Below are 13,877 nucleotides of genomic sequence, written 5' to 3' on the forward strand. Positions count from 1 at the left end.
TTAATGTTCAATTATTTATCTCTATGTTATGCTGGACAGCTGAACAAAACTGTGCTCTTTGCCTGTACTACTGTGGAAGCCATCCTGAAGGTGCTGAATGATGACATATCTGTGCATGTCAAGGACATCTATGACTCAGTGGTGCCACTGCTTAAGTCTCCGTTGGGTGCACCATCTTGCAGGAATTTGTTCATCAGTTTGGGCAGAGCAGCATTTGACAGTAAAAGTTTAGGTATTATTTGTCAATCTGTTTGACCTACTTAATCTTGGTTGGCCTCTTTCTTTCTTTTAATTGATGTCTTGAATGTTTTTGATTTGTAATGAATATTTTTACATGTGCAAGCATGATATCCTTAATCCAGATTTCTTCAGAAGTTTCAATAGTAATTTATAGTTAGACAAATGTTTGGTTAATCTTTAGAAAAACAGTTAGTTAGCTTTGTTGTATACAGTATGATGTTTTTCTATGTTAGGAAACTTGGTCGCACATGCCACACTGCGTCTCCTAAAGCCTGCTTGCAGTTTAAACCCTGCTTGGCTGGAAGAGAAACAATTGTTACAGACAAGTCGAGCTGTAAACACCTTATATAATATTGCTGTTTTTGAACCAAAAGACAATAATGAAGAAAGAAGTATCGGGGAAGGCACTATTGAGGTATAATCTTTTTTTTTGCTCTGTGTTTATTATCTTGACTTATAATATTGTTATAATGCCTTTCAACAAGAAGTATACTATTAATTTTAGCCAAGGGCATGTATTATTAAACCAGATGGTCAAATATCCAATTAACCATTCTTTTCTTTCTTTGTTGATGAAGTATTGTCTGTTATATATTTTGTTATCTCTAGGATGAGGAGTCCAAATGTTTCTCCGGGCCCACCTTCTGCTACATTTACTATCTTCTTCGCTGCGTGCTGGACAATGGAGGCCGTGCTGTGAAATCTGATATGAATGTCTGCACACAAGCTCTGAAACTCATTTTAGAGCATGCCAAAATGAGAAGGACAGAAACTGATATACAAGCTGTAGATGTGGTAAATCCATTTGTTTTGACCTATTGCAAAAAAATAGTCGCACTTGTCTTAACACTAAATCCACTTAGAAATGCTTCACTAAACTTTAACTGCAGTTTGAGCCTTTATCATTGACAAAATTTTATAAGATGAAAAAGTAAGAAATAAGATTTGTAATGTATAAAGAAAAATAGAAATCATTTTGGTTAGAACTACTTACCCCCCCCCCCCCCCCTTTTTTTTTTGTGCATCAAAGCAGCTATTTGTCTTTTTTTGTTCAGTCATTCTTTCATTTAGTATCATCTCTAAGAATGAATACATGTAACACAGACTTAACAGACTTAGAACTTTTCTTACTCACTAGAACCTACTCTTGTACATTTATTTCTTGAGCATCTTGTCATGTTTTCAGTATGACCCTGACCTGTTGCCAAGGAAACAGATGCTGGAAATTGTTCTGAGGGTTGTTGGGACTTATCCACCAGAAGTGCAGCAGCTAGCCAATGACACCTTGCTTGAGATAGCCAGAGCTGCCAATGGGGATGATGGTGCAACAGAAGCAACACCTGAAGAAATTGAGGTTTTGCTAAAGGCTTTGCAGTCACCAGCCGCCACTGTTAGAGACATAGCATTGCAGGTAAACTGGCTTTGGGAACATCACTTTTAACTCAGTTGAGCATAGGGCTGAAACTTCACCATCAGACTTGGTTCCGGGCAGTTCCACTCATTTGGGTCCATAATCAGCCTGCTGTCTTTGCTTCTTGTTTTTACTGGTTCATACACCAATCGTTGTAAACTTTGTTATTTTAGTTATTGACATTCTGGTTATATTGTTTTTGTTATATTTAATTTCATTTAATATGCAGCTGTCACATAGAAGTAGTTAAAAGAAAACTAATTCAAATAGAACTACTCATTGCAAATGTTTGAAACAAAGTGATAGGAGGCCACTGTTTTCTAAATGTTTTCTAAAATGTTTGTTGTATATACAGGACTATAGCATGCACATAACTTTGTTTACCTATTATTCACAGAAATTAGTTTTTTTTTCTTCTTTTAACTCAAAAATCTTGGCATTTTAACTCTTTCTCTCCTAACTGACGATACCAACGTTGATTCCACCAGAATATGGTAAATAATTACGAAGAGAAAGAGTTAATAAACACTTTATTCTTTTCTTTGCCAGTGTCTGACTGAACTTGCATTAGTTCTACCATCTATGGATGAAAACCTGGAAGTGGGACTCTCTATAGCCAAACATATCTGGATTGTGTGCAATGATCCTGAGACGCCTATACAGCAGCTAGCCACAAAGTAAGTCTTAATGGTGTTAAATTTAGGCTTCTATGGAATGGAACTCAACAATTATCTGGTCACCACTCATTCTCTGAATACATCTGCCTTCACATGAGTTTTAGTCAATAATTTTAGTTAATAATCCAGTAAAAGAATTAGCTTGTGAATAAAAAAAAAAAGGAATTCACATATAATCCAATAACTCTTCAATATCTCAATACTTCTTTCTGCAATGCATAAGGAAATTTCTATTCCCACACACTCCATATGTGTATTTGCATGAGTTATTCCCACACACTCCATATGTGTGTCTGCATGAGTTATTCTCACACACTCCATATGCATATGAGTTATTCCCAGACACTCCATATGTGTGTATGCATGAGTTATTCCCACACACTCCATATGCACATGAGTTATTCCCACACACTCCATATGCGCATGAGTTATTCCCACACATTCCATAAGTGTGTCTGCATGAGGTATTCCCACACACTCCATATGTGTATCTGCTTGAGTTATTCCCACACACTCCATATGCACATGAGTTATTCCCACACACTCCATATGCGCATGAGTTATTCCCACACACTCCATAAGTGTGTCTGCGTGAGTTATTCCCACACACTCCATATGTGTGTCTGCATGAGGTATTCCCACACACTTCATATGTGTGTCTGCTTAAGCTATTCCCACACACTCCACATGCATGTCTGCATGAGTTATTCCCATACACCCAGACAAAAACAAAATAAAATATCATCATCTAAACAGTGCCCATGTGGCCAGTCAAACAAGAAGAAGAAGTTATACATGCATTCAAAAATGTTCATCAGGGGGGACAGAGCAGGTTCATGACAATAATTTTACTTTGTAATTCATTTCTCAACTGTCACTATCAGTTCTCACATATACAATGATGCACTTTTTCAAATGTTAGTCTCAGGAATAACTTGGACTTGGGGGAACCATGTGAGGAGCTCTGTGCTGCAATTGTTGAGGATTGCATTCATGACAATGAGGTGGTACGTTCCAGCGCTGCACTTGCCTTGGCCCAGGTCCTCAGTAAACATCCTTCCCAGATCCCCTGCATATTGAGGACATTGTTGGATCAATACGAAGCAAAACTTTATGTAAATATTTTGCTTAGATTTGTTCATTAGACCTACAGGTTTAATTTTAAAACTAATCACAGAGTTTAATTAGGCATAGAAATTTGTTTTGAACTAGTAAATCTGTAGAAAATATTGTTGGTCTGATCCAGTTGTTGTTAGAGCTACAATGTGGACATCATTAGTCCAATCTAGTTTATAATTAAGCCTGTTGGTTAAGTTTTGATTCAGTGGCACCATAGGCTCATCATTTTTCTAAGATAAATTAGAATTTTAAGTTTATTGAGAATTGAAATCATATGCCATGTTATTTTAAATTAATAATTTTTGTTAAAACCTGATGGTTTAGTTAATTAATATAAAGAGGCTATAACTGTATCAACTATAACCTTACAGTACAGGAGAAATTGTATTTAAAGAACTCTTTCTTGTCTTTTACATTACTTTCTTGTATCGTTCTGGCCTTATCATTCATTTATTTTAATATCTTTTTCAGCTGCCACCACCAAAAATAGATGAGTTTGGACGCCAGGTTGAAGAACAGCCAACAGACATGTGGCCAGCCAGGTCAGGCATTGCTTTGGCTCTAAAGCAGATTTCCCCATTGCTAACAGAGCAGCAGATTCCATCTCTGTTTTCCTTCTTTGTGCCTCAAGCCTTAAATGACAGGGCAGCAGAAGTGAGGTCTGGTATGAGAGATGCTGCCCTGGCTGCCATCCAGTCTCATGGAAAGGTAACTCTTTAGGGGCATCTTTTTAAAACGACTTGTTTTGTTTAAAACTTAAACTAAAGGTTAAATATTGTTACCGGTACATTTGTTAATTTTAAGTCAAAAGAAATAGAATCTCAAGCAGTTAGATTTAAACTAGAAATACATCCATTGTGTATGGGTTATTTAGAATAAAATTTTAAAAATCACAAAATAATTCATGAAATAGAGAACTGTCAAGCTTATGATACGGGATTATTCCTAATTAACAAGTTGAACACTTCAATGAACACTTGGTGCAGAATCCCATATCTTTCATTCTCTGCTGGGATTCTTGCTGGTTGATTCATCATATGATTACTAGTTTCATCTTTGAAATGACAAAAAGAAACTTAACATTTACCATTGGCACTAATTTCTGAGATTAATAAATCAACTTTGAAAATGCAATTGATCTAATAAACAAACTCTTTGTTACGCTTCAATTTAAAGCTTTTAAAAAATATTGTTCCCTTTATTCTTTAAAAATCTATTGGTCTTTATCACATTTACATTTTTTAATTCTTTTAGCAGTGATTTCTGAATTCTCAGATTTGATCTATTGTATTTGAGTCTTATAATTTACTGATGACTGACTTTTCTCAGGAAAATGTGAACATACTGTTGCCAACTTTTGAAAACTTCTTGATCACTGCCCCAGCCATAGCAGACTATGATCCAGTCCGACAGAGTATTGTCATTTTAATGGGAAACCTAGCCAGACATTTAGATGCTGACAACCCCAAAGTGAAACCCATTGTGGCCCAGTTGATAGCAGCCCTGTCCACTCCTTCACAAGAGGTGCACTGAGTTTTCATCTTGTTAAATATATAATTTGTGTCTGTGTGGAATGAGTGATTGCATCCAGCTGAAAAATTCATCATCATTTGAGCCATAAGAAAATGTCCTTTCTCTGTAGCAGTTAATCTGTATGATGTAGTAGAAGTCCTTCATTATTTAGTGAATATTTGATAATAGTTCAGTCATGATGAAATAATATCTATCAGTTAAACAAAGGTATTTGCTGCTAAATTGATTTGAGAGTAGAAGACAAGTTATATAATTTACAACTAGAGTTGCTAGGCTAAGCTAAAAAATGTATGATTCAGCGTACAAATGTTTATATTAACCTTGTAGGAATATTTGAAAAAAAAAAAATGAATAGTGACTGGTATTCAATTTTAATTTAATATTCCAAAGATTTTGAATCCAGATGTTATTCACAAAAATGTTAAGTCAGCTATCAAGGCTGGAGGATTTAAACAATTTTCTAAAACAAAATGTAGTTTTGATGTTTTTAACAGTGGCTCAGTTTCTAAGCAACTTTTACCTTATGACAAAGGAAGAGGTTAACTTCTTTCCAATCTATCTTTCTCCTTATCATTTCATGTCCTTCCTTTTCAGGATCAATTTTGTAAGTTTAAAAAACAATTTCAACACTTTTAAATTTAAAAAATAGAAAAAAATAAAAATATTTATTATTAGATTAAACAGTTAAATTTTTTTTTTCTTTTTTTTTTTTCTGGCCATTATTCATATTTGTATTAAAATAAATTTTAAAAATTCATCCTCAAAGTATTCAAGTATTCGCACATGGATAGTTTATATTTATCTAACCTGACAAACTTCAAAGTTTATTGCACCATGTATTTGTGTTTTTGTATATATGTGGTTAATAAATTATATATATTTATGTATATAAACTGCTTGATGGTAGCTAGCTAATGTTTGAAAAATAATTAGTGTAATATTGTACAACTATTTGATGAAAGATTTTGTTTGTAACATATTGTTTGTTATTATAATAATAATAATCTAAAATCCATAAGACACTAGAATTAATTTTTGTTTTATTTTGACCAGGTGCAAGAAGCTGTTGCCAACTGCCTGCCAGCTCTTGTTCCTTTTATCAAGTCTGATGCTCCCAATCTTGTGTCCAAGCTTCTATCCCACTTGCTTGACTCTGACAACTATGGTGAGAGAAAAGGTGCAGCTTACGGTCTTGCTGGGCTTATCAAAGGAATGGGCATCCTAGCATTGAAACACCAGCAGGTGATGGAAACTCTGACTGAAGCCATTCAGGACAAAAAGAACCCAAGGAAACGAGAGGGTAAGGACAAGTTTAATACCTCTCAAATATTATTTTTTTCTTTTAGTTGTCTCAAAAAATCTGAATCTAAATGTATTTATTATAATCTCTCTTTAAATATTAGCTGTACAGTATCAGAAGCTTAATTCTATTTAATTGAAGATAGAAATTTGTTTAGCTATGATTAGATTATTAATTTCAGGATCTTTAGTGGCTCAGAGTTCACCCAGCTGTAATGGGTACCTGACATTAGTTGGGGAAAAGTAAAGGCTGTTGGTTGTTGTGCTGGCCACATGACATCCTTGTTAACTGTAGACCTTTACAACATATGCCCTATAGATTGCAAGGTCTGAAAGGGGAACTTTACTTTATAATTAGTTTAAGTTGAATGGTTGTTTTTATTTTCTCAATGTCATGACCGCCTAAAACAATCTAGATAGAATGGAATGATTAGGGGGATTGACAATTGTACTATCTGTTCAACGAACACTTTATTTGTAATCTCAGGTAGGCAGTTTTATGGATTGGAGAAATACAAATGTACTGTTACAAACAAATATATTTCTCCATCAGTGCTGATAGTTTTAAATTAGCACTCAATCTTTTAATACTGCTCTTTGTTTGCTATTGAATGTTCCAGGTGCTCTGCTTGCTTTTGAGATGCTGTGTAACATGTTGGGACGTCTGTTTGAGCCCTACATTGTGCACATCATACAGCATCTGCTGTTGTGTTTTGGTGACAGCAATCAGTATGTCAGAGAGGTAGGTCAGTTATTCACCTCACCCAGTCATTGTTATTGTGCCTGCTCTGGGTTGCCCCTCCTTTCACTGAAGAGCATTAATGTCATTGTATTTTCTTGGTTCCTGTCTAGGCAGCAGATGACTGTGCCAAGTCTGTGATGAGGAACCTTAGTGCACATGGTGTGAAACTGGTTCTGCCTTCCCTTCTTAAAGGTCTTGAAGAGGATGCATGGAGAACAAAAGCAGGTAAGAGTTTGTTTACTTTGGAAAGAAATATAGAAACATTGCATACATATTTATGAAATTGCTCATATAACTATTTTGTGTAATCAACTCTGTGTGCAACGCATTTCAACAGGTTCTGTGGAGCTTCTCGGGGCTATGGCCTTCTGTGCTCCAAAACAACTCTCTGCCTGTCTGCCCAGCATTGTTCCTAAACTGACTGAAGTTTTGACTGACTCTCATTTAAAGGTACAGAAAGCTGGATCACAGGCCCTGATGCAGATTGGTTCTGTCATTAGAAATCCAGAAATTCAAGGTAGGAAACCTTTACATTTTGTAATTCTTCTTACAGTTTAGCAACTTTGTCCTGGCCATTCATAGCAATTTTAAAGTAACAATAGTCATTTTTTCATGGCTATTAGTGACAACTTTTAAAAATCTTAGCATTAAATATATTGCCATAAAAATTTTGTTGATTCTTGCTTTCATCTATTTACCCTAGATCTGTCAGAGGCTGATAAAAATGTCCACAAATTTTTATGTTGTTGTGGCTGGTTATTTGAGATAACATTGTTTTCTCTCATATTTTATTCGTGTTTTTCATTTAGTTTTCTTCAACTAAAGCACTTAGGAATCTTTCTTTTCCAAAAATTTAAACAATGTAAGCAAAGCCTTTGGTTGAGCTTTATTCATATCACTCAGAATTTAAGTTCGTCAGAAGTGAAGAACATGCATGTTGGCTTGATTATTTATTATCATGGCCTCTTTCAGTTACAAAGGGACTATGGATCCTCTTATAGAAATGATATGAATGCCTGGGCATTAGCTGTGGTTGGAATGATGTTACCCACACAGCAGTTCCACCCTCTCCATGAAGATGATGACCCTCTTCACGCATCAGATTTTTTATTATGAGGCTTTAAATAAGTTATGAAAAGCTATGTCTCTCTGAATGAAATAAATTTGACAGAAATTATCTGAATTTTTTGGTGGATGTTTTATTGTATTTTTTTTGGTCTCTATTTTTCTAGCCATTGTAACTAACCTTTTGGAAGCTTTGCAAGAACCTACTCGAAAAACCACAGGTTGCTTAGAAAAATTGCTGATGACCAAATTTGTTCACTTTGTGGATGCACCTTCCCTTGCCTTGATTATGCCTGTTATCCAGAGGGCATTCCAAGACAGGACAACAGACACAAGAAAAATGGCTGCTCAGATTATGGGGAACATGTATTCACTGACAGATCAAAAGGTTAAGAGAGATGCTTTTGAAAAGCTGAAATGCTTTTCCCACATTTAAGTCTAAGAACTGGATAAGTGCTAATAACACATGTGTAAAAGAGATATTCATCAATGTTTGTTTTTAGTCATTAGTCTTGTTTGCTTGTTGGTATTTAGTCTTTTTTTTGTGTGTGTCTATTTAAGTAATGAGAAATTACAATTATTTATTTTTCTTGTTAATTTCAGGATCTGTCTCCCTACTTGCCCTCTGTTATCCCAGGTCTGAAACAGTGTTTGCTTGACCCAGTTCCAGAGGTCAGGACTGTCTCAGCCAAAGCTCTTGGTGCCATGGTCAGGGGCATGGGGGAGGATACTTTCCAAGACCTGCTGCCTTGGCTGATGGAGAAGTTGGTCTCCGAACAGAGCTCTGTCGACAGGTCTGGAGCTGCACAAGGTAGGTTTGAATTCTCTCTTTGCCATTTACCATGTTGCTATAGACATTAAGGGGTATGGTGGCAGGGTGGTAAAGCGCTTGGCTTCCAACTGTGGGATTTTGAATTTCTGGATTTTTAAGATACCCCAGTCCACCCAACTTTAATAGGTATCTAAATTAGTTAGGGTAAGTAAAGGTGATTGGTTTTTATGCTGGCCATATGACACCCTTATTAATCATCAGTCAAATGGATGACCTTTAAATCATCTGCTCAATAGATTGCAAGGTCTGAAAGGGTTACTATAGACATTAATTTGTCAACTAGTTTCCTAAAATTTAGATTAGATTTTGTTTCTTATAGAATATAGTATGTTACACATCAGGCCATGATAATTTGGGTCCCATTAACTGTAATTAATTTTTGACTGGATTAATTTATTAAAAAGATCATCGATTCTAGTTGTTTTGGGAACATTTCGTCAATGTTATTTCTGTTAACTTCTTTTGTCTCTCCTTGATTTCATCCAGGTCTCTCTGAAGTCATTGGTGGTATGGGAGAAGACAAGCTGAAGAAACTGATGAATGACATTATTCAAACTGCTGAACGGTCAGACCTGATGTCACACGTCAGAGATGGGTACATCATGACCTACATTTACCTCCCCTCAGTATTTGGTGCTACCTTTGTCCAGTATGTTGGTCCAATTCTGCCATCTATTCTACAAGTATGTCCACATTTTTAATTCACTTCTCAAATAGCCTAAAGTAGATCTTGCATGTCTTATTACTTTATCCTCACTGCTTAGAAAAAGAAAACAAACCATGGTGATGTTTGAATGAAGAGGTTTCCTCCATTACTGAAATATCTTGCTAATACTTCTCAACCTCTAGTAATAATACCCCTGGTGAGAATCCATTTTTATGGGGTGGGACAATTTTCGATGGTGACTTGTAGCAATAAGATGATATGAAACTTCATGATACTGGAAGCCTAACTCTTCATTCTGTACTGAGTGGTGCAATTCATTTAAACAATTTTTTAACAATCACATATTGGATATTGTTTTGTTTGTATTTCTTAAATATTTATTAAAATCTTTCTTATTTTTTAAAGGCTTTATCTGATGAGAATGAGTTTGTGCGAGACACAGCCCTCCGTGCTGGCAAACGTATTATCAATCAGTATGCTGAAACAGCTGTTGAGCTTTTGTTGCCAGAGTTAGAGAAAGGTTTGTTTGATGACAACTGGAGGATTAGGAACAGTTCAGTCCAGCTGCTTGGTGATCTACTGTACAAAGTCTCAGGTCAGTGCTCTTGAAAATGCTACATACTAAATGTCAGTCTAAAAGTTAATTGTCTATATTTAAAAAAAACTGATTATTTTTATTCTATTTCTCATTGGAATGAATTCTTTGTGATTATATCACACACAGTAAACATCAGGGGTTCTCAGCCTTTTTAAAATGAATCTGGGTTGTCACTATTTGCTAATAACATCAGTCCAAAAAAAAATGGAACTACTGGGACCCTATCGATTGCAAGATCTGAAAGAAAATTGTACTTTTTTTTTTTTACTGGTACTCTGTAAATTATTAGTTCATATTGTCTTTAATAGATCTTGTTTTTTTTGTTTTTTTAATTTACTACAACTTTTTTTTCATTTTGTCATGAATACGTGTGTAAAGGAAGATACATAGCCTTATATCACACCTGAAACCTATGTTTATTACAGGTGTATCAGGAAAAATGACCACAGAAACCGCAAATGAAGATGATAATTTTGGAACAGAATCTTCTCAACAAGTAATTGACTTCAATATATTTCCAATTGTATTCTTTTTTTTTTTTATAGGAATGCAAACATTTGAAATTAATTGAATGCATTGTAAAAAATAATTTCTCTTGCAGGCTATGATGAAAGCTTTGGGAAGTGAACGCCGTAACAGAGTCCTATCTGGCCTGTACATGGGAAGGTCTGACACTGCTCTGATGGTTCGCCAGAATGCTCTCCACGTTTGGAAGATTATCGTGGCCAATACCCCTAGGACTTTGAGAGAGATTTTGCCTACTTTATTCCAGCTGTTACTTGGATGCCTTGCTAGCACAAGTCATGATAAGAGAACAGTAAGTGCTAAAAGGGGAAAGATCTGTATTGTTGCAAACACAGTTGGATTAGTGTCCTCTGTTGACTTTTACTGTTGAAATCCTAAGCAAAGAAAGACTATTCCGTTATATAATATGAATTATTGTTGTGGTTTATCAAAATTCATAGTTGTGGGGAAAAAAAATTACAACATAAACATTTTAAAAAGTAAACTTAATACTGGTTTATACACTTAACTGTTTTTTTTTATTTCAATGTTCTGTATGATTCCCAGAAACTTTTATTTGTAGAAACTTTAAAAAAACTTCTGTGTTAATGGGTCCTCATAAAATGACACAATGGGAGACAATGATTTAAAATAAATTTATGAAAGATGTTTAGGATTCTTTTCCTAATATTTTTATGTATAAAATGAAATACAATATTTGGAACAGCTTTGTATTTTTGTATACACATTACAAATAAAGAAATTGTTGCTGAACACATTAAAAAAGTCAACAAATTTATTAAAATTCCTTCTCAATATATATTTTTTGTGCATGCTGAGAATTAACTCTTTCTCTCTGTAATTATTTTCCTTGTTCTGGTGGAACTACATATTTTTGCTCATTTTTATTACACTACTACCCTGTCAACTTCAGTAACTTTTTTGTTTGCTCTCAGAAAATTTTATATTTGTATGAAACAAGTTAATATTTATAAAATCAAAACTTAATTTTGTAAGATGTAATTTTAAAAGGAAAACTTTTAGACTGTGCACAAGTCTCATTAGAACTAGATCTAAATAATAAATATATTATGATCCAAATTGAAATAAAAGTATTTTTTATGATAGATATTTATATTTTCACAAAATTTAATGTATAACATATCTTAAACCCATAAAATTATTGTCTTTAGGTCATTATCCAATATCACTGATTTCCAGAAAATTAATCTAAAGAAAATAGATCCATCAATAATATTGTTGATTTGACTGGAAAATTGGGTCAAATCAAAGATGGTATCGTCGAATAGGAGAGAAAGAGTTAAAGAAAAAGGAACAATTTGTTATTTGCTCTTTTATGCTAGTAAATATTTGTTTTATTTAGGTAGCTGCACGTACCTTGGGTGATCTGGTAAGGAAGCTGGGTGAAAGGGTGCTGCCTGAAATTATCCCCATTCTTGAATGTGGTCTGGACTCACCTGAAGCAGATCAACGCCAGGGTGTGTGCATTGGCTTGTCTGAGATCATGGCTTCAACCAGCAAAGATCATGTAAGCTTAATTTTTATATTTCATACACCTCTAATTACTTGTATTCAAAAACTGTCATTTGCAAATTTTAACAAATGTCTGAAAATACAGTAGGCTTAAGAAACTTGCTTACCTTGACTTTATGTTTCAGGTCTCTGTGTTTGCTGACAGCCTGATCCCCACTGTGAGGCGAGCACTGATAGATCCTCTACCAGATGTACGCTCTGCTGCTGCCTTTACCTTTGATAATCTCCATCACAACATCGGACAGAGAGCTCTCGATGAAATATTACCTAATCTGTTGAGAAATTTGGTGAGGACACTGTTAATCAGCCTTGTAGGAAGCATTAAACAAGTTATGAATGTCATAAACAAATTGATGATTTATTTTGCATTTTATGTCCAGAATGAGCCAGCAATCTCTGAGAGAGCACTAGATGGTCTGAAGCAAGTCATGGCTGTCAAGAGCAGAGTTGTCTTACCCTACCTTGTTCCACAGGTATAGCATCTTTTTATCTCACTGGTGAAAACAATTGTTACACTCTTTCGAGTATCTATAAAAGTTGAATAGATGCTACTAAGTTTATATTTATACAAAGTTTACTTAACCGCGCCTACTTCCGTTTTGAAAAAAAAGTCATCTGCCTATCACGAGTGATAACTCTTAATAAAAAAAATATACCAAAAAAATTTTTTTTTTCAATATAGAACAATAATTAACAAACAAGTTTAAAATATTGAAAAATATGTCTTGTTTTAAATAATATATATTTTATGCCTTTAAAGCAAAAGCAAGGTTTAAAAAAAAACACCTCAATTTCCTGGGTGGGGGCTTATTCACTGGGGCTAATGTTTTAAAAATATATTTAAGAATTAATAAAATAGCCAAACATATCCGGTTCCTCACTTTAAACAGTCCCCATGCTCTTGTTCTTGATCTGACCAAGACATGATAAGCTTTTCTTATAACATACCACACCTTACTGCAGTCTACCACATTAAGCTAATTCTGTTGACAGTGGATCCTATTGCAATATTGGATTAATAGTACGAATTCAAAACTTTAATATATAAGACAATAGCATGTTTGTTGTATTTTCATTATTAATGGAAAGTGGTTATATTAGCTAATTACTTTATTTACTATACAGAGCTAGTCTACATATCCTTTTATCGGTTTATTAAGATTAAACTTTCTAGCTATTTAATTATCATTGAAGCTGTGAATTATATGCTACCTCCCTCCAGCTGACAGTGCCTCCTGTCAACACACAAGCTCTGTCCCTGTTGTCCTCAGTGGCAGGCGAGGCATTGACCAAGCACCTTGGTAAGATCTTACCAGCACTGATGTCTTCACTCAGTGAGAAAATAGGTACACCTGATGAGGAGCAAGTAAGTAGCAAAAAATGTTGACTTGGCCATACAATGGAAGTGGGTTGGTGTTATTTTGATGTATTTTCAGAAATTAAATCTGATGATAAAGTATTTCTACGCCTAAATGTACCCTGCTTTGTTTAAACTGGCTATACAATAACTCTATTAAAGCCACATGAAGGGGTAGGTGAAACCTGAACAGAGATCTCTCTCAAAGAATTACTCTAAATGGTTTTCCTTAAAATTTAACAGTAGAAAATAATTGTTAGATTGTTGGCCTGGGAAAAA

At 34.7% G+C, this 13,877-nt stretch overlaps 1 protein-coding gene across 1 annotated transcript in view; it reads left to right on the forward strand.

Moving 5' to 3' along the window:
• Nucleotides 1-13,877, forward strand: part of LOC106059859 (eIF-2-alpha kinase activator GCN1-like) — a 44,282-nt gene that overhangs the window by 23,774 nt on the left and 6,631 nt on the right. The window contains exons 23-44 of the mRNA XM_056005375.1: nucleotides 40-232; nucleotides 474-655; nucleotides 850-1,035; nucleotides 1,427-1,651; nucleotides 2,201-2,328; nucleotides 3,251-3,443; nucleotides 3,919-4,155; nucleotides 4,777-4,971; nucleotides 6,034-6,280; nucleotides 6,900-7,021; nucleotides 7,132-7,246; nucleotides 7,359-7,538; nucleotides 8,254-8,474; nucleotides 8,690-8,897; nucleotides 9,405-9,601; nucleotides 9,991-10,180; nucleotides 10,609-10,679; nucleotides 10,785-11,000; nucleotides 12,072-12,236; nucleotides 12,367-12,528; nucleotides 12,622-12,714; nucleotides 13,464-13,607. Coding sequence (XP_055861350.1) covers nucleotides 40-232; nucleotides 474-655; nucleotides 850-1,035; nucleotides 1,427-1,651; nucleotides 2,201-2,328; nucleotides 3,251-3,443; nucleotides 3,919-4,155; nucleotides 4,777-4,971; nucleotides 6,034-6,280; nucleotides 6,900-7,021; nucleotides 7,132-7,246; nucleotides 7,359-7,538; nucleotides 8,254-8,474; nucleotides 8,690-8,897; nucleotides 9,405-9,601; nucleotides 9,991-10,180; nucleotides 10,609-10,679; nucleotides 10,785-11,000; nucleotides 12,072-12,236; nucleotides 12,367-12,528; nucleotides 12,622-12,714; nucleotides 13,464-13,607 — 3,870 coding nt within the window. The remainder of the gene's footprint in view (nucleotides 1-39; nucleotides 233-473; nucleotides 656-849; nucleotides 1,036-1,426; nucleotides 1,652-2,200; nucleotides 2,329-3,250; nucleotides 3,444-3,918; nucleotides 4,156-4,776; nucleotides 4,972-6,033; nucleotides 6,281-6,899; nucleotides 7,022-7,131; nucleotides 7,247-7,358; nucleotides 7,539-8,253; nucleotides 8,475-8,689; nucleotides 8,898-9,404; nucleotides 9,602-9,990; nucleotides 10,181-10,608; nucleotides 10,680-10,784; nucleotides 11,001-12,071; nucleotides 12,237-12,366; nucleotides 12,529-12,621; nucleotides 12,715-13,463; nucleotides 13,608-13,877) is intronic.

Source organism: Biomphalaria glabrata, chromosome 12 (genome assembly GCF_947242115.1).
Source record: "Biomphalaria glabrata chromosome 12, xgBioGlab47.1, whole genome shotgun sequence".
Classification (NCBI taxonomy): Eukaryota; Metazoa; Mollusca; class Gastropoda; family Planorbidae; genus Biomphalaria; species Biomphalaria glabrata.